General features: G+C 50.6%; 1 protein-coding gene and 1 long non-coding RNA gene across 2 annotated transcripts in view; one reads left to right on the top strand and one right to left on the bottom strand.

Annotated features, from left to right (window-relative positions):
• Positions 1-14,845, bottom strand: part of LOC120095183 (uncharacterized) — a 35,664-nt gene extending 20,819 nt beyond the window's left edge. Inside the window, exon 1 of the long non-coding RNA XR_005490444.2 lies at positions 14,708-14,845. This is a non-coding gene — a long non-coding RNA (uncharacterized LOC120095183). The remainder of the gene's footprint in view (positions 1-14,707) is intronic.
• Ccr7 (C-C motif chemokine receptor 7) lies at positions 5,441-15,556 on the top strand. Its single transcript, NM_199489.4, has 3 exons — positions 5,441-5,528; positions 11,403-11,452; positions 14,480-15,556. Exons 1-3 carry the CDS (start codon positions 5,519-5,521, stop codon positions 15,554-15,556), a joined length of 1,137 nt encoding a protein of 378 aa, NP_955783.1. The 5' UTR covers positions 5,441-5,518.
• Positions 15,557-20,517: the final 4,961 nt, after the last annotated feature.

The following is a 20,517-nucleotide window of genomic DNA, read 5'->3' as shown; positions in this document are numbered from 1 at the left end:
TTACTTGTCACTGGTTGTAACCCCTGGACCATGGCTTCTGAGTACCTACCCCCAAAACTCCCCAGAGCGGATGTTTAGTAAATGGTTACTAGAGGATGGATGGACAGACTGACCCGGACTGGTGCCTAAGAGAAGTCTAACATGTCATCACTCGCCCCAGCAGCCCAGAGAGCCTCATGTCAAAGACACAAACCAAAGCTCTCTCATGTGCCAACCACAACGTAACCAATGGGCAGTTATCAAAGCCAGGAATCTGGCCCAGAGGCCATATCGCTCTAAAAGGAGGCCAAGTTAAACTCTGTGGCGCTCTCTGTCCCCCCACCCCCCAAACTGCCAACTTCAGCAGCCCTTTTGAAGTTGACTGAGTGAAACTCCTGACCATAGCATTTCTTCTCACCACGGCCTTCCTCCCTCACCTGGACCACTCCCATAGCTCTCTAGGTGCCCTTCCTCCCATAGGAGTCTTGACTGGACTCCTACTGTGCCTAAGCTGTGCCAAGCTTGGCCCCTAGCTGACTCCTGCAGTGTTGTAATGCAATGTTATCTTTCGTTACTTCCTAAATACCATGAAATACGTGATAGATAAAGCCATTAAAAAAAATAATGCGGTGAAGACTTTAGTTCATCATAAATAAAACATCACCAGTGTCCTTCTGTGAGCCCTTCCTGAACTTAGGGTAAGCCTGTTTGTGGGTGCCGTTCCTCTTTCACGATCGTTTGTGAATAATCGTGTCTTGTCATTCATCTCACTTTGTGTTCCTTGGTATTTTGGTCACGGGGTCTCACTCTGTAAAGTTGGTAGGTCCAGTTGTGGCAATCCTCCTGCCACAGCTTCTTTTTTTTTTTCCCCTTTTTTAATGTGTACAGCATTCTGCTTGCATGTATGCCTGCAGGCCAGAAGAAGACACAAGATCTCATTATAGATGGTTATGAACCACCATGTGGCTGCTGGGAATTGAACTCAAGACCTCCTCAAGAGTAGCCAGAGCTTTTAACGTCTAAGCCATCTCTTCAGCCCCCCTCCTCTTCCTCCTCCTTCAGTAATTTACTTTTATTTTATTTACATTGGTGTTTTGACTGTATATATGAGGGTGTCGGATCCCTTGGAACAGGAGTTATAGACGGTTGTAAGCTGCCATTGTGAGTTGCTGGGAACTGAATCCAGGACCTCTGGAAATGCAGCCAGTGCTCTTAACTGCAGAGCCATCTCTCCAGCCCCTGCCTCACCTTCTTAGTTCTAAGATTGCAGGACTGTACCAGAACCCTCCATTTCACTGTGGTGGACTGGATACCCACCACCACCAGCACCAAGATCATGCGTTGAAGTTCTACAATGGCTGTTGAACCCTGCAATGGCTGGATTTGAAAATAAAGCCGTTGGAGGTTGGTTCTAATGCTTTGAATTAACCCAGCCCCCCAAATCGGGGAATCTGCATGTCCAAATGCTGAAGGTCCTTGTTCCCAGTTGGTTTTTGATCAGTCAATAAAGAACCAACGGCCAATGGTTGGGCATGTAGACTAGGCGGGACCTTTAGATTTGCACAGGCTAGGGACTGGGAGGAAGGAAGGAGAGAGAATCTCCATGATTTGGAGGGAGATGGATCAGAGTTAGAGCTGCAGAAGGAAAATCATCCGAAATGTAGGTGAGAAAGAATGCGGCTCCCGGAAGGGCTGCCCAGAAGCCCTTGGGAAGCAAAGAGTAGGGGTTGCCCAGAAGGAGCCAGAGCAGCAAAGATAAAATATAGAATTAGAAGGCGTTAAGCCAGGAGTCCAGGAGGGAAATGTGTGCTAGCCACAGGGAGAATTGGGCTTGTCAAGGCGTATTTAAAATTAACTGGTGTGTGTGTGTGTGTGTCTGTGTGTGTCTGTGTGTGTGTCTGTGTGTGTGTCTGTGTGTGTGTCTGTGTGTCTCTGTGTGTGTGTATTATTCTCAAATCCAGATAGCTCTTTGGCGTGGGCAACACGTCAGGAACACAAAGCACTTTAGCGAACTACCAGGACATAAAAGCTAAGGAAGTCATTTAAGTCAAATGGCATTGTAGAGTAGCGTCCTGATTCAGTAGAAGTAGTATGTGAGTGACATCACCAGAAACTGACCCTACTGCTCTTTGCCCTGGGACTTCCAGTCTCCAGAACCCCGAGGAAATATATTTCTGTTGTGCAAGTTACCCAGCCTGTGGTATTTTATTATAACAGTCCAAATAGACTACTTACACTCCATGTAAGTTTAGCAAGGCCAAGGATCATGTGTGCTTGTCTTTGGGTCAGTAGAGTCCATCGCCATGCCTAACACATAAACATGTCAAATATTTGTTGAATGAATGAATGAATGAATGAATGAATGAGATAATTACAGAAGCAAATCATGTAGGGGTCTGGGGTGGGCAAGATGGTTTAATAGGTAAAGGTGCTTGCTGCCAAGCCTGACAACCTGAGTGTGATCCCAGGAGTGAACCTGGTGGGAAGAGGAACCTAACTCCTGCAAGATGTCCCCTGACCTCAACAAGCATGCTGTGGCACATGTCTATACACAAGTTCTCTCTTGTACTGTGAGTGTGTGTGTGTCTCTCTCTCTCCCTCCCTCCCACACTCCCACACTCCCTCTTTCCCTTCCCCCTCATGTCTCAACATGAAAGCTCTCAGCGCCTGCTCTCATTCTCTGTTTGCCTGCCTGCCTCCTGTCATGCTACCCCTCACCATGATGGTTATGGACTCCCCCTCAGAAACTGTTAGCAAGCCCCCAATTAAACGAGTTCTTTTCTAAGTTGCCTTGGTCGTGCTATCTGTTCCCAGGAACAGAAAAGTAAACACAACAAATGATACATCTCCTCCCCCCCAAAAAAAAAACCCTTGTAAACGAATATTTACAGCAACAATACTCATGCTAGCTAAGTAGCAGAAACAATCCAGACAGCCACTAAGGGTAGTTAAGGCAAATGTGGTATATCCATACAGTGGACTATTATCCAGTCATAGGAAGGAATAGAGGATTGAAACATACTCCACATAGACGAACCTAATTAAAAAAAGGCAAATAACGAGGTCACACATGTCTATGTGCATTAATCAACAGAAGCAAATCTACAGAAAGAAAGCAGGTCTTTGGCGAAGTCTATGTGCACCAGTGGAAAAGAGAGGGGAATCATTGGAAAGGATGGCGGGAGATCTGACTGAATCACGGTTCAAATTTTACTGTGGTGAATAAACACCGTGACTGCATGAACAACACTGAAATGTCTACTTTAAAAGAGTAAATGTGGGGACTGAAGAGATGGCTCAGCAGTTAAGGGCACTGGAGGCTCCTGCTGGGGACCCAGGTTCAGTTCCCAGCATCCACACGTCAGCTCACAACCATCTATAACGCTGGTTCCAGAGGAGCCGATGCCTTCTTCTGACCTCCACAGGGGTTACACATAAAGGCATTCAGGCAAACACTCACACACATGAGATAATAGAAATCAGTGAACCTTTTTTAAAAGGTGAATTTAGACATGAACTATATCTAAATAAAGCTGTCATCTCTTAAAAGAAAGAAAACACAGAGGAATCTCTTTCAACCTTCCATTACCTGTCAGTATGTCCTCATTGGCCAGTTCTCCCCAGAGCCTAGAGGGAAGGTTGTCTGGGAAATGTAGTCCCTATATGCTGAGCAGAACAAGGGTATCAAGTGAGTGCTTAAAGGGTCAAGTCATCATGGCAACTGTTTGTAACTATTTGTTTATTTATTATATTTAAGTACACTGTCACTGTCTTCAGACATACCAGAAGAGGGCATCGGATCCCATGTGGTTGCTGGGATTTGAACTCGGGACCTCTGGAAGAGCAGTCAATGCTCTTAACCACTGAACCATCTCTCCAGCCCCCTGTTTTATTAACTATTTATTATCTATTAACTATTAACACAAGAGCCTAAGTCATTCTGAATTCCGTGTCGGGTACTGCCTCTCCCTGAATTGGCTACAACCAGTGGCTAGAGATAAAAGGTGTTCAGGTGTCTCTCCTGGAAAAGGAACATTTAGATATTTGCTCTAGAACTCAGTGGCCACCTACAGTCCCCACATGACCTCTATGCTTGCTGTAAACCCATTAATTGGACTGGGGAGGTGGCTAACAGAGAATTGTCCCACAAACATGAGGAACGGAGTTCAAATCCCAGAGCCTACATAAGCAGCTTGTCAGTAACATGAGAATCCATCATTCTAGCACTCCCGCAAAGAGATGGGAAGCAGAGACCAGAGTCCCCAGAACCCAGAAGGCCAGCTCACCTTAGTATAGAATGGGGCACATGACAAGAGACACGGTGCCTCCAACAGAATGCAAGGAGGCTGACACCTGAAGTCATCATCTGATCTTCACACGTGCAATGGCATAAAAATTCCCACATTCGTGCCTATGAGTGCATACATACACATGTGTACACACATCACACACACACATGTACAACAATTAAAAGTACAATATATATACATATGTATATATAATTTTTTTAATGTAGCAGTCTCCCTGCGGGGGAAATTGGGTGTGGTCACACATGCCTATTATAACGGCACAAAGGAGGTACGAGCAAGAAAATTATGGTCATCGCTTTGCCGTGTTGCAAGTGTGAAGCCAGCCTAAGTATAGGACACAGGAGACACTGTCTCAAAGAACAAAAAATAAAATAAAAATGAAAAAAAAAAAAAAGGCCAGCTGTGGTGGCACATGTCATTGATAACAGCACCGGGCAACAGAGGCAGCTAGAGCTCCATGGGTTCGAAGTCAGCCAGGTCTACAGAGCAAATTCTAGGACAACCAGGGCACAGATAAACCCTGTCTCACAAAACCAAAAATAAAAGTTCTTCATAGGGAACCAGTTTGGATAATGACTTGGACTTGATGTCCTCTCCTGTTAGTGGGAAAAGCCTAGGGGCTAGAGGAACTCTCATATTTAGTATCTACATACTGTGATATTTAGCTTACATACTAAAAACAAACACTTAAACTTTCACTTTGTGGTTGTGTTATCGAAGCCTTGCCAGCCCAACCATCCAAGGGACCTCACCCTGGTTGTGCAGGTGGACGTGGGGGCCATCTGATGGCGCCTGGGACATGAGTTGCTGTTCAAGTCCACACTGAAATGGAGAATTTCATTCAAGACAAAGAGAAGGATGCCATACATCTCTGACTCCTGAGCCCCAGAGCAGCCACCCAGGCACTGGGCACTCACAGATGTGAGCAGCTCCTCACCGAGACTCTACAAGGTACTGCCAGGGGCTTTCTGAATGCAAACGACTCGGTGATTCAGGATCCTATGACCACTGAGTGTGGTTACCTCTCTTTTTATACCCTGTGGTCCCAGAAGACTCTGAGGGAGGTGCCGGGGTGGAGCAGGGGTGGGAGGGACAGGGAAGAGGGTGGCTTCTCTCACGACTTAAAAAGGGGCTCTTACCACTTCCTCCCCAGACAGGGGTAACTGGAGACAGAGACAAGAGACACAAGCCGAGCCTTCCTGTGTGACTTCAACTGCCCAGAGAGCATCATGGACCTGGGTGAGTAAGCTTCCTCACCAGAGAAGCCAACATTTGACACAAAACCAGACTCCAGGCAATGAACATGGGTTGGGGGATAGGGGGTCGTGAGGGGAGCCTCCAGAAGAAGCAGGGCAGTTGGTGTGGACTGGTGGCTGCTTTCAGAGAATGCCATCCTGTTGGGCCAGAGAGGATGTACCCACTCTTCCAGACCCAGGGGAGGAAACAGCTATGGATTCCAAGAGGGACATGGGGAATAAAGTTGTGTCCTCTCAAGCAGCAGGGAATGAACAGAGTGCCAAGCTGACCTTGTTGACCTGGCTAGTATGTGTTCTCAGCTGGTAGTGATGGGTGATGTTCTCTGGTACCTCTAAGGACTAAGAAAATTCACCTGACAGAGTTCAGGACGCCCTGCTCCCTCTCTGGGTCCCTCCTTTCTCTCCTGTTAAACCAGTCTCCATGCTCATGGGATTATAAAAAGGAGTGAACTGATGGGAGCTGTGCTGTGCGTCATGTGACACAAATACAAGCTGCCACCCCTCTGTTTGTCTGTCTGTCTCTGTCTGTCTCTCCCTCCCTCCTTCCTACACATCCCAGGCTTTGTGCCTCTTTGCAAGTTAAAGGATGAGTATCTGACACAAAATTGAGTGGTTCAGGTGACGTCCCACGTGCAGAAGCTGTAGCTAGACCTCTTGGCACAGCACAGCCCCTAAAATGAAAGCCCACACACCCACAGCCCTCTCTCTAAAAAGCTGTGTTCTTCCAGCCGAGCCTCAGTGTCTACAGCAAAGCGCCAAGGGGAGTCCCGGTAGGCACTGAGCGGCTAGACCAGCTCCAGACACCCCAGTTACAAGCCTTAAATCTCGGCTTCAGAGTCAGACCCGGCTGGGGTTCAAGGGGCCAAGTTCCTAGAGGGTTCCGCTCACCAGCAAGTAAAGCAGTACTGTGGCCTCAAAGCCACAAGGGGTTGACTTTAAAAAGTGAAGGTTCCCTGGTTCACCCCTCCCAGCCACAAAACAGCCAGCAACACCTTTATCTCTGACTCTCCTGCCCAGCATGCATTGCACCCTGGATCTGGGTCCAGCTGTGGCAGCTATATAGTGGGGACCATCTCTGCTGGCTCTGAACTCGTGGGAAGCAGAATTTTGTTCTTACACCTCTGCCTCTCAGATGCTTTGGGTCTAAGTATTGAAGGGATGGTTGGATGGATGGATGGATGGATGGATGGATGGATGGATGGATGGATGGACGGACGGATGGAATTAGCTTCTCTAAGTACATTTTCGAATCCAATGTTTATCTCTTCCAGCTTCTCCCCCCACCAGCCTGCTTTCTAGTCTAGGTATCTACCTCCACCAGACATAGTCCCAGAGTGCCCACACCAGTCACCAAAGACCTTCTCCACCTTCTTAAAAGATGGCTCCCAGAACAGAAGAAAGGTTCTGAATTTACACTGCTTGCTAATTTCCGTGGTGTAAATGCTCCCACCCCAACTGACCTCAGCCAGCCCATTAAAAGTCTAAGTGCTTTGACACATAAAGGTGACAGACACCTGCCTTCCTTGGCACTGGGACACTACACAGTCTCTCCTGGACTAGGTTTGGGGATGCTAAACTCATGGCTTTGGTAGAGGGGGCGGGGCAACCTCTGGTCCTGGAAGAAGGAATAGTCTTGCTTCTTTTAATTCAACTTAAAAAGCTCCCCAATAGCTAACCCTGAAGTGCGGGTGTGCTGGTGGGAAACTGCTTAAGAAGCTTTGCTCGAAACAGGCTCGGGTGCAGTTGAAAAGACGGGTGGGCCACAAACAGTCTGTTTTTCACTCTTCGTCTACCCAGCAGGGACAGGAGGTGGGTGAGAGGGACCTGGTTTCTGTTAGACAAAATGAAAAACTCCAAACCCGGGGCTAAGCCGGCCTCTTTCATGATTTGAATGAGCAGCCCTGATGTGCCCTTCCCACCTTCAAGAACTGGGGCCACAGATCTCGGCACAACTTCTCAAAATCGGAGATAAGGGGCCCATGAAAGACTTGTGTCTCACAGCTTAGCCATAGATGGTGGCAGAAGGGAATTCAGGGTCCGTCTCTGTGACCCTCTAGAAACCTGGCCATGGAGAACAACACTGGAGCCCAGGGTAGCTAGAAGAAAACTCTCCTTTTTTTGCGTGGTATTGTCTTCTAGTCACCTGTGTTGCTCACTGAGAACTTTACGAATACAAAGTCCGGTGGGGAGAGTAGCATGTTTATCAACACGTAACAATGACAGTGAGAGACAGCACTCCCCGAGAAGGTGTAAGGACAAGACTCAAGAACAAAAGGCGGGGTTGGGGATTTAGCTCAGTGGTAGAGCGCTTGCCTAGCAAGCGCAAGGTCCTGAGTTCGGTCCTGGGGGTGGGGGGGTGGGCGGGGGGGGGGAGAACAAAAGGCAAAGTTGTGAATGTCCTGAAGTATTTTTAAGGGTGTGTGGAAGCTGTCAGACCTAATAACGAAGGGCCAGGATGTGGCAGGGCCTTCAGACCCTACAGCCTTAAGCCAGCAAAGTAAATGAGGGACCTGAGAGTCAGGAATGTGATTGACGCTCAAGCATGAGAATCTGCATTTGGAGCCTCAGAACCCAAGTTTAAAAGCTGTGTGTAGCAGTGTGCACAAGTAATACCAGACTTGGAGAGGCAGGGATAACCGGCCAGCCAGTCTACAGAACTGGAAAACTCCAGGTTCAATGAGAGACACTGATGTCAGCCTCTGGCCTCCGCATGGGTATGCACCCACACATCCATGTGCACGCACCTTGGGCTCACAGTCAGTCTGCTCTGGTGAAGGCCACAGAGCAGCAAGAAAGGGGGAAAGATGAAGGCTGATGGGAGTCAGGGAAAGTGGATGTCCCAAGAAGCAAGCCAGGCTGGGGTGATCTGGTACAGCTCTGTGGGACAGCATCAGGGAGTCCGTACATCATCCTAAAAAGAACGGGAGCCAGCAAAGTTCCCCCCCCCCGTCCTTTTCCAAATAGATGAACTGTGTGTTTTGGAAGGACTTGGGGACAACAGATCCTTGTATCCAACAGAAGAGGGACCAACATCAAAAGAGGGAGGTGTAGAAGCAACAGAAGCGAGTGGCCAGAGACAGCATAGAGAGCAAGAGTGGCCTCGATCTGTGGAGGACCCTCTGCCCCTGAGGCTCATCAGAAATGTCAGGTGACTCGGCTATGCAAACCAAGCCTAGAGATCTCCTTTCCATCTCTGATCTGTTGTTTAGTGGCTGTGTGAATCCAGATAAACGACTTAACATTTCTGGGTCTGTTTCCTAGAATACAGAAGGAATCACACTCAGTCAAGATGTTATGAAGGGGAGAGACTTAGGGAGAGGGGCTATTAGTGAGGTTTCCACAGGCAGGAGGCTGGGTGACCTTAGGGCTGATTGTCACGGCCTTACAGAGTATCCGTGAGGACCGGGATAGCAGCGCCTGTCCCACATGTGGACAGTTCTCTGCACTGAGAGCTCGGTAAAGGACCAACTGTATCATTGAGTGACAGAGTTGGTACCCTAATTAAAAGATCCCACCCGCCCTCATATCCCTGCCTCCTATCTGCTCTCTGGATCCTCACTTTTGCCTCCGCCCTCTCGCGTGTCCCCTATAGTGGCTGAGAAGGTCGAGAGAGGAAACCGCTTGAGGCGTCTCTTGGGCCAGATGCCAGACAACCATGGTTTCCTGGACAGCCTGGAGGGGCTGGGGTAATGAGCAGAAGGGAGTTTTAGGACCTAAGCAGGAGAAGGCTTCCAGGACTGGGGGATGGGGGGAGTTAGGGTAGGGGAAGGGAATGGGGGTGGGGTCAGGCTAGGGCAGGGGGGAGTTGTGGGGTGGGGGGTTAGGAGGGTGTCAGGCTGGAATGCTAGGGAGTTTTCCTTTCATCATAATCGTTCTGCAAAGCCAAGCACTCAGGAAACACCCAACACCTCAATCAACCACTCCTCCTCAACACTGACATTCCCAACTGCTGCCGCTCAAGAGCAGTTACTTTCAGAGTGTTGACTGTTGACCGGCAGGCGGGAGCCATCTGACTCACTGCCACTAACCAGGTCCCTCGGTCACCACATGCTCAAATTCCCCCAAATTCTCCTGCTAACTGCCTTGAAAATGGCCTGTCCTGGATCTACAGGACCCTGGCTCACCCAACTCTGGTCCACCCTTCCCCCCCAACCTCCACCCCATATCCAGCATCCCTGGAATGAGACATCAATTTCATTCACCCATCCACCCGTGAGCCCCTCCGCCATGGTGACTGCAAACGGCCTGGGACAGGACCCAGAGTAAAACAGAAACAGGTTCTTGTTCCTCAGGGGTTTCTCGCCGTCCCTGACAGTCAGATTGGGCTTTCTCTACAGTAACGGTTGATGGGCTGAACGAAACCTCGAACGCTGAACCCTGAAATGAGTCAGGAGAAGGCGGGCTATGCATCAGACCCCGAAAATAGTGTGGTTAAGTATGGACATGTGACCTCAAGCGCGGGGGACGCCAAGGGTAAATTCAGTTAGAGGGGGTGTGTGTGTAAGAGAGATGAGCTGTGAAGCCACGTGGTGATGGTCCGCCTTCTGTCTCCAGAGGTTCTAGCACAAGCTGATGATAAGGGGACGGTGACTGTCTGTCCCCAGAAAAAAGATAGAGCTAGTGAGGCAGGGACTTGGAATAGATAGACTGGAGTCATGAGCCTGGGCCTCATAAGGGTCTCTATCTAGATGTACGGCTAGATATTTAGAAGGGAGGCAGGATAGGAACTGCTTTAGTAAGACATGCTTACATAGCACGAGGAAGAATATATAGAGGGGGAAATCATTTGTCTGGGTGACCTGAGGCTCTTCCTGCATGTACTAAGAGTGACCAAGCTTAGACTCCTCAGCCTGGAGCACATGTCCGGTACTCTGGGTGTCATGTAGCTCAGGCTCCAGCAGGTGGCGCTATGGCCAAGGACATGCAACCTCTGGGTTTGTCCGGCTTCCCTGGCCTTCAGAGGGCCCCCAGCTCCTCAGGGAGCAAAGTCCTACTCAGGACTGCAAGTTCCCATCGGGACTAACTCTCCTGTTGATCTGAAGAACTGGGATTCAATGGCTAGAAAGGGATGTCAATAGCCAAGAAGGTCCCCGGGTGCTAGGAGGGGAGTATGTGGAGTAAGAAGGGTGGGAGGGGACATAAGAGGTCTACATAAATTACTTTGCAGTTGTCCTCTTGCTTACCTGTCAGGAGAACATACAGCCCAGGCTGGCCCAAGGCTCAGCTCTGAGCAGGATGAGGGGCTGTCCCTGGCATATGCAGGCCTGTTCTAACCAGTGGTCTCTGTCTGCAGGGGATTTGAAAACAAGTTAAAGGAGAGAAGGCAGATCCCCATTTCCTTAGCCCACTTCCCTTAGAACATCTGTGAGGCGTCCCATGTGGCCATCAAGGAATGCTTCCAGACCGGTGGATCCTGCCACCAAGGCAGTGTTGGACACTGTGTGTTCACACATCCTGACCACCACAGGGCCCTGCGTCATGTGGAATGGGAAGGGGGCACTCAGTACCCTGCAGGGGCCAGCAGTCTGGAGGGGTTATTGGGGTACAGTGGATACTGCAAACCAGCAGCAGCCTAGCTGGTCAGGGAAGGGGGGCAGAAGCAGGGGCCGGTGGTGTTCTGTTTCTATCGTAGACCTGGGAGTAAAAGCGGAAGGGAGGGAGGTGAAGACAGGGACTCTGGGCAGCAGGCCAGGTGTTCAAACACACAATCTGGTTCTGATGTTCTCTTTCAGCAAACTCCGAGGTGCCTGGAGCCAGGGATAAAAGTTCCCAATGGCGCCCCTGCCCCACCCCCCACTCTCCTTAATAACAGAGCATTTTTTACAGGCAGTAACATCATCTCCTTTGTCTCCTACAGGGAAGCCCACGAAAAACGTGCTGGTGGTGGCTCTCCTGGTCATTTTCCAGGTAAGGCTTCCGGTCAGGACAAGAGCTCTCTTCCCTTCCCCACCTCCCCTCCCCAGCCAGGAGTGCCGCAGGAAGGAGAGGAAAGGTCTAGACTCAAACCCACCCACCATTTGTTAAGTTGATGGCCCCTCCCGCCTGGCAGGCGCACAGCGGGCAGACACTCTCTGGTCGTCCATTGTCCCCCTTTAAATTAAAGCCCAGGGAGAAGTAACCTACCCCCACTTTTTTATCTCCCCATCTCCTACCTCCTCACCCAGGAGACAGAAACCGTGTCTGAGATCTTAGAGCGACATGTGCAGCACAGGGCTTAGAGGGGCCTGGTTTTGAACACTGGTACACACATCATCTGTGAGCTGAGAAAAGGACCCTCGGTCTGGTGCTCTGGTTACTCTCCAGTCACCCAAGGCTGCCTCCTCTTGCCTTTCAGCCCAAGGAGGGTGGGGGGTGTCCCTGTGATCTCATTCTGTGTTTCCTTTGTAAAATAGAAAAGCTGTCTGGCTTGCCTGTGAGGAGAGGGGAGAAAGAACGAGTGGAGCCTGCGACCCAGTGGAGAGAGGATAGGGTGGGAGCTGAACAAAGGGGGGGGGTCTGAATTTTGCAGAGCAAAGAGCCCACTTTCCAATGCTCCATTCTCCACCCCAGCAATGGAGGTAGAAGGTGTTGCCTCACCAACCACCGGAATCAGGAGAAACTCTTAGAGTCAAGTTTCCTCCGTTGGGGTGGGTCTCTCTGAAGGTGGGGAATGGGCTGCCTGGAAAAGCAATGCTTAATTTGACTTTCCCTCAGGTCCTAAGGCCGGAGGGGCAGCTCTCCAGGAGTTCAGGCCAGAAACAGGCCCCAGGCTGGGCACTGTTCCCCAAACCCCTCTCAGAGGCCCCCTGGAGCTTGGGCTGCAGCCCTTAGCCTGGCCCCTTCCCCATCACCACTCCCTCCCCTCCTGCACTGCTGGCTGGAAGGCCAGGAAAGACATCTGTGGCTGCTTTTTGTCTTTCACTTGGGGGAAGGGGGGTTCAGACAGGGCCGGATGTGGCGGGGCTGTGGGCTGCAGAGGCGGCAAGCTTGGGGGAAGGGGTGTTGAGCAGAAGGGAGAGGAGAAGCCTGGGGGGATGTGGGAGCACACTTCATAGAAGCTGGGAGTACTGACCTCCAAAGGGTCTAGAAGCTCTTTAAGCCCCTGGGGCCACAGACCTAAGGCCTAGGACCCATTCATGAAGAGCCAAACAGCTCAACTAACTTCTCCCAGGGCCCCCAGGCTGCAGTCACACCTGGACTAGGAAACAAGGTTGCTATGGACTCTTCTTGAGTTAGCAATGCCCCAAGAAAGGCTCTCAAACACCACTTTGTCCTTAGCCTGTGGTCAGGCTCACGATGGTGGGGCAATCTGTGGATTGCCACTGAATGGCTGAAAGTCTCCTACCCAGAGGAGAAACTGTGAGCTTTCCAAAGTGGGCCTTCAAGCCCCCCCACCCCCTTCCATCTGCGGTGGTCCATCTATCACACAGGCAGGCGCCAGGCACCCCCTCCATTGATAAAAATCACAGCAGCTGCTGAACCTTCCCCCACACGCACCCTGCAGCCCTGCGAAAGGGCTAAAAAAAGCCCAGAACAGCTGAGCCCTGCTGATTGGGATCTGCCGGAAGAGAGGCAAAGAGGTGTGGGAAGAGGGTGGGAACACAGAGGGAGCGTGGGGGAAGAGAGCCGCTTCCTTCCAGGGGCATGAGGCACCATAGAAAGGCACTCACATGGTCTGGGCTCTATCCCACAGACCCTGGCATCCAAAGACACATTTGTGTACATACTATTTGTCTACAGTGGGTACCACGGAGACATGAAAGTTTCCATGTCTCTTATTGGTGGTCCATAGTCACAGGGGTGGTCCCTCAACTGAAGTTTATTCCTACTGAGGACCTTTGATCTTTTCTTCCTGTTTCAGACTTTCCTCAACCTTGACCCTAACATAGGGTTTTGGTTTTTTTTTCCCTCAAAAGCTGAGGCATTTTGTAGCCCTCCTTAAAAAACTCCCCTGGGATTTAAAAGAGGCTCCAGGAGAAAAAACTCACTTCCCCGTACATCCCAGAGCCGCTTTAGAGTAAGATAAACCCTCTGTAGACAAAAAGGGAACCAGAATCAGGACCCAGAGCTCCATAAAGACCCAGCACAGGGGTCATGATTTGCTTCTGTCTCCCAGACCCAGAGAAGTGTGTTGGATGTGTGCGGCTCAGCAGACCCCCAAAGCCCTAGACTATCTCCCATCTACCATCAGTGAGAATGAGATCAGATATCCCAAGAGTTGGCAAAACCAGACCTTTGCTACTGATGAGTAGAAATGTAGACTTCTGGTCCTGCCTCAGTCTACCCATCAGGACATTCTTTTAAACAAGATCCTCCCTGAGTAATTCAATACACATGCTGAGAACATTATCTAGATTTGTTTTGTTTTGTTTTTGTTCTTTCTTAAGATTTATTTATGTATTTAATGTACACTGTAGCTATCTTCAGACACATGAGAAGAGAGCATTGGATCCCATTACAGATGGTTGTGAGCCAACACGTAGTTGCTGGGAATTGAACCCAGGAACTCTGGAAGAGCAGTCAGTAGTTCTTAACCACTGAGCCATTAACCTCCAGTCCCTATTTAGGTTTATTTCATGGGTATAAAGTTTTTGCCTGCATTCATATAAGTGTACCACACGCATACCTGCTGCCTGATGAGGTCAGAATTGGGCATCAGAGTCAATGGAACCAGAGTTACAGATGGCCATGAGGTACAGTGCGCGTGGCTAGGAACCGAACCGGCCTTCTCTACAAGAGCAACACGTGCTCTTAACCCCTGAGCCAGTTCTCTAGCCCCACACACTGAGACTTAAGACTCACTCAGGGTTTAAGGGAAAGACTATAGTTTTCCGAGATGCTGACCCAAGGGTCTAAGGTCTGCGAGTCTGCAAGAGGGCAACAGCCCCAAGCAACGTCCTCACTGTGAGATCTGGGACTGCTGGCTCAACAGGTGCTTTCCCCCCCCCCCCTTAGGTGTGCTTCTGCCAAGATGAGGTCACAGACGACTACATCGGCGAGAACACCACCGTGGACTACACCCTGTATGAGTCGGTGTGCTTCAAGAAGGATGTGCGGAACTTTAAGGCCTGGTTCCTCCCTCTCATGTACTCAGTCATTTGCTTCGTGGGCCTGCTAGGCAATGGGCTGGTGGTGCTGACATACATCTATTTCAAGAGACTGAAGACCATGACGGATACCTACCTGCTCAACCTGGCCGTGGCAGACATCCTCTTCCTCATGATCCTTCCCTTCTGGGCCTACAGCGAAGCCAAGTCCTGGATCTTTGGTGCCTACCTGTGTAAGAGCATCTTTGGCATCTACAAGTTAAGCTTCTTCAGCGGGATGTTGCTGCTCCTGTGTATCAGCATTGACCGCTATGTGGCCATCGTCCAGGCCGTGTCAGCCCACCGGCACCGCGCCCGCGTGCTTCTCATCAGCAAGCTGTCCTGTATAGGCATCTGGACGCTGGCCTTTTTCCTTTCTATCCCTGAGCTGCTCTACAGCGGCCTCCAGAAGAACAGCGGCGAGGACACGTGGAGATGCTCCCTGGTCAGTGCCCAAGTGGAGGCCTTGATCGCCATCCAAGTGGCCCAGATGGTTGTTGGGTTTGTACTGCCTATGCTGGCTATGAGTTTCTGCTACCTGGTTATCATCCGCACTCTGCTCCAGGCGCGAAACTTCGAGCGGAACAAGGCCATCAAGGTGATCATCGCTGTGGTCGTAGTGTTCGTCGTCTTCCAGCTGCCCTACAATGGGGTGGTCCTGGCCCAGACCGTGGCCAATTTCAACATCACCAATAGCAGCTGCGAAGCCAGCAAGCAGCTCAACATTGCCTATGACGTCACCTACAGCCTGGCCTCCGTCCGCTGCTGTGTCAACCCTTTCTTGTATGCCTTCATCGGCGTCAAGTTCCGCAGCGACCTCTTCAAGCTCTTCAAGGACTTGGGCTGCCTCAGCCAGGAACGGCTCCGGCAGTGGTCTTCCTGCCGCCATGTACGGCACACGTCCGTGAGCATGGAGGCGGAGACTACCACCACCTTCTCCCCGTAGGGGGCTCCCCGGCCCAGACTACAAGGACCTCTCCCAGGGGCCTTAATGTGGGGACTGGGAGCATGTGCACGGACTCCCGATCCACCGAAGAGCTGCTGAGGGAAGGGCAGTTCTGGCCAGTCAGGTTGACATCAGAGCCTAAGAAACCACTTAATCCCAACCCATATTTGCTACCTACCTCAAGCAAAGCTGAAAGAGACATGGCTGAGAAGTTAATACCCAAACCAAGGCAGCTGTCCCCAAACTGACAGCCAAAAGTGAAAGTTGAGAGGCCGCCACACCTTCCGGAGTGAGGGATGTGGGGCCGGTGAACACCCTGGTTCTAGAGTAGACTTCAGAGGCCTCTGAATGGACCTGCTTCTAGCGTAGAGAGATGTGCGGTAGACTCAAGGACAGAGGTTATCCCCACTGTTGTCAAGTCAGTGAGAGATGGCCGCCTCTCTCCGTGCTCCCACAGAGCGCCCCTGCCCCTTCCTTCTGCCTCTCCCCAGTTCTCCTCAAGAAAGGAAACGTTTCCTGAGGGCCAGGCCCCATCATCAGCCTGAATGCAGTTCCAGTTGGGGCTGTGGATGGCTATGACAAGTCGTCGGGCCGCTCCTCTAGGATGGGAGAGAAAGGCAGGGAGAAAGGTCACAGGAACAGAGAAGGTGACCCTGCCGGCTGACAGCGGCCGGCAAGCCGCTCCTTTGTTCTCCGTCAGTAACAGAAACCTTTCCTCCCTTCTGCTGTTCTGCTTTCCACTCTTAAGAGACCACATATTTTACTAAAAGCAAATAAAAAGATTTCCCTCAGGGAAACAACTTGGAAAGAAGGGAGAATTTTCCTTGGTAAAAGGCAAGCGAGTGAGCGCTTTGGTAATCCCCCTACTTCACCTGATGGTCCAGCACCCACACCCCCACACCCCAGCCTTGCTTTCTCAGAAGCATGAGGTCACTGGGCTCCTCTGGAGACACAAGCCCAGGAGGCTTGCAAGAGGTGGGAAGAGAGTGAAGACAGGCTGTCTGACCTTCACATACACTCTCGGAGCCTGTGGGGTGGGACCCTTGAAGGCAGCAGTACACATCTGAGGCCGCTCTGAGTAGAGGATGGAAAGACCAGGTTGTCCCAGAAATCCCTGTGCTAGGAACTCAGTGGACCCGGAGGAACACCTGCATCCTGCTGTGTTTGCGGTGACAGGATTGCCCGGAAACAGCCCTAACCCTTGTCAGGCCCCTTCAGATTTGCACAAACCCCTCTAAGAACTTGTGTTTGGTGGGAAGCTCAGACAGAGGTCATGGCATCCTGGAGTAAGGGGCTAGGATGAGACACATGGTACAGGCTGGGACAGGACCCTGTGGGGTGTTTGAGAGCTAGGACCAACCACTTGATTTGCTCCGCCACTAGTAACAGTAGTCGCTGTTACCAGCCTGACCCCTAAGTGCCTCTCAGTCCGTTCCTGTTTCCTGTAACACAGCACCATGGTCTGCGTAACTTAGGAACAATAGAAATCTATTTCTCACCACTCTGGAAGAGAAACAACTCCCACACTAGTTCGCCCGAGTCCATTTTGAAGGCATTAAATCCGTTCACTAGGGTGGAGCCTTCATGGCTAGCCCTAACTCTTGGCTAGCCAGTTATCTCTCAACTGCCCCACCCTCCAATACCGTCACCCTAAGGCTCAAGTTCAAACGTAGGGATACTGGAGGGACACACATATTCAAAAGATAGCGTCGTGGAGAGCAGAGGGAGAGGACTCTGCTCCCCTCACCCCACCTGTACAGGCCAAGTGTCCTTGTCATTGTGCCCCGGTGTCTAGCCATAGCCCTAACTTCTCCAAGCCCGACAAGGTCCAACCTATGATAACCTAGACAAGAGTCTGAAGGCTTGGCACTCTAATGGCTCTGAGTATGGAGGTGGGATGGGGGATGGGACATGAGAGAGAGGTGAGACATTCACACAAAAACATAACTCCAAGCGCTTACCTAGGAAGCGCAAGGCCCTGGGTTCGGTCCCCAGCTCCGAAAAAAAGAACCAAAAAAAAAAAATAAATAAATAAAAAAAATAAAAACATAACTCCAATTTCCCCAAGAAAAAGGAAAAACCGAGCCTGTTCCCTGACGATGATGTTTCTCTAAGCTTGTAGCCACAAACGCCGGTTACCCTCCTCCACAGGATGCATGGGGCTACAAAGACTTTAACACAATTGTCAGGCAGTCTCCAAGCCTGGAATCAGCGCCCTGAGAGGAACAAGGCTGGCCCAAGTGCAGTCAGCGTCAGTGTGCCGCGGCCTTCAGGATGCTGGTATTGAATATTAAAAAGGCTCAGCCATGACTGTGTGACCACAAGCGCTGGGCAAGAAGGTGATGCCACTGACCATGGTCGTTCCCAAGGGAAACCTGCCAGAGTGCGTGTGGGTGTGTAGATCCTAACGAGGTTACAGACGGGAAAACAGCCCTTGCTTCCTCCAGGGGAGGAATACATAGAAGGGATCACGGAAGGGGAAGCTGGGCCAACCATGCAAACACGCCACCCTGGCTTCAAACACATTTCTCTCGTATAACTGGACATCTCCAAATATTTACAGAAATAACATAACCCCCAGCAATGTTAATCCCCCTAAACTGCTGTGCCTCAGAAGTCCTAACCTCAGCTCTATGCTGGCCTGCTACCTAAGGCCTGACCTGATGCACTCTTGGGCCTATCTCCAGCTGCAGGGTGATCCCCAGGATAAAAGAAAGCACCACACGCACATCCCCCCACCCCCTGAAGCCCACACAGGTCTTCTTTCCCATTCTGCCTTTCTTATCTGCTTTATATAGCAGTCCCACCCCTCTAAATTTGTGTCCCTTGCCACACCATCATTCTGCAATTGCCCCAAGCTCCTATCATTCTATCAACAGTCCCTTGTCCTCCCCCTGCAACTCCTCCCCGACACACACACATCAGCCCGGACTCAGATCCTCCCTAATCTAAGACATTCCCAGGCCACAAAGTTGCCCTTTCTGCTGGAAGTGCCGAACCTTTAAGTTCATAGGTTCAACAAGCTGCTGGGGACGTCAGGAAGCAGGGGCCGACCGACCCCCTGCGGTTCTCTAGACAGAGCAAGGAGCGGGCTCATCCAAAGAGCCGCAGCAATGAGGGGAGGTTGCTTAAGCAGGCTGTGGAGCCTGAGGGTCTGGCAGAGTTGCCAAAGGGGGCTGGGGCCTGGCCCACTCCGAATCCCAGGCCTGCTGCTCCCAGCTGTGTGACCTTCAGCTCTTGCTCAACTGCTCTGAATCTCAGATTTCTCAATTGCAAAACAGGGGAGATTTGGGTAAACACTTAGCACGGAGCCAGAATGTTGAGCGAGGTGGCAGGGAGCTCCCACTCCGCAGCCAGACGGCCTGGTTCATGTCTCGGCTCCCTCACGGTGCCTCAGTTTCCAAACCTGCATAATGGAGTTATTAGCAGTGTCTACCTCCCAGGGTTGAGGTAAGGAAGCAATTCATCTACAAAAGTGAAATGCTTAGAAATACCCAGGCAAGTGATATCGTCTTTTGGGAGATAGTTGAGAAATTAAAACATTGCAGGGCTGGAGAGGTGGCTCAATGGTTAGAGCACTGGCTACTCCTTCAGAGGACCTAGGTTCAGTTTCCAGAATCCACATGGCAGCCATTAACTGTTTGCAATTCTAGTCCCAGATAATCTGACACCCTCATCTGACACCTCATGGGGTACATGCATACACGCAGGCGAGACACTCATACACATAAAATGAAAATAAATCTTTTGTTCTGTTCTCATTTTTTGAGACAGGGTTTCTCTGTGTAGACCTAGCTGTCCTGGAACTGAGTGAGTTCTAAACCAGGCTGGCCTCGAACTCAGAGATCCGTCTGCCTCTATCTCCCAAACCCTGGGTACAACACCACCCACCGGCATAAATAAATATTTATTTTTAAAGACTTATTTATTATATATGAGTACACTGTTGCTGTCTTCAGACACACCAGAAGAGGGCATCAGATCCCATTACAGATGGTTGTGAGCCACCATGTGGTTGCTGGGAATTGAACTCAGGGCCTCCAGAAGAGCAGTCAGGGCTCTTAACTGCTGAGCCATCTCTCCAGCCCCTAAATATTTTTTTAAAAAATAAAATACAATGTTTCTTTAAAGAGAGAGTGAAGGCAAAAGAGATGGTTCAGTGGGTAGCGTTTGTTGTACATGAGGCCCTGAGTCCAGACTCAGTCAAAGGCCAGACTTGGTGCTGAGGAAGACAGAGAAAGGGAGATTCTAGAGCCTTTGGCCAACCAACTCTAACAAAATAGAAGCTTTGGGTTCGATGACGAGACTCCATCTCAATAAATAACAAGAAATAAAAGGGTAAATAAGTAAATGGTGGAGAATAGAGGCAGACACCCCAGTGTTTATCTCTGCCCTCCACCTGCTCGCGCACACACACAAAGGAAACTCTTGCTAAATTCAAGGTCACACTTTCACTTCCTCCGCCCTGTGTCCATTCACACAATCCACAACCAACCCCATGAGACACTGGCCTTCCCACACGGTGGCCAGGTGAGACGTCTGAGGCTCACGGAGAAGGAAATACATCGTCTGAGGTCTCTAAGGGCTCCTTGATACTCAGAACATCTGCTTGAACCTTAACCACATACCCTGGAGGTCAAGTTTCTCTAGACTGAGTCCCTGGGGATTCTGTGTTTCTCTCTCTCTCTCTCTCTCTCTCTCTCTCTCTCTCTCTCTCTCTCTCTCTCTCTCAACCTGTTGGCTTTGGAAGAACAAACACTCCCACCCCCCACCCCCACAGGAATCCAGCTGGCCTACCCATCAGGCTTCCCAGCCATCCATCAGGCTTCCCAGCCAGGGACATAGATGAGGGAACTGTCAACAGAAGCTCCAGCTAGAACTTCTGTGACCCTGAGGTCTGAGAGCATGCACATGGCCTACAGGTTCCTTCTCCTTCTGATTTGTATGTGACCTGGTCACAT

The sequence above is a fragment of the Rattus norvegicus genome, chromosome 10 (assembly GCF_036323735.1).
Source record: "Rattus norvegicus strain BN/NHsdMcwi chromosome 10, GRCr8, whole genome shotgun sequence".
NCBI lineage: Eukaryota > Metazoa > Chordata > Mammalia > Rodentia > Muridae > Rattus > Rattus norvegicus.
This window is presented reverse-complemented; position numbering and strand designations above follow the sequence as displayed.

Excerpts from the sequence above, each read along its gene's own strand:
- Ccr7 (NM_199489.4), top strand. Across the intron at positions 11,453-14,479 it reads CTCTCCTGGTCATTTTCCAG|GTGTGCTTCTGCCAAGATGA; the intron begins GTAAGGCTTCCG and ends CCCCCCCCTTAG.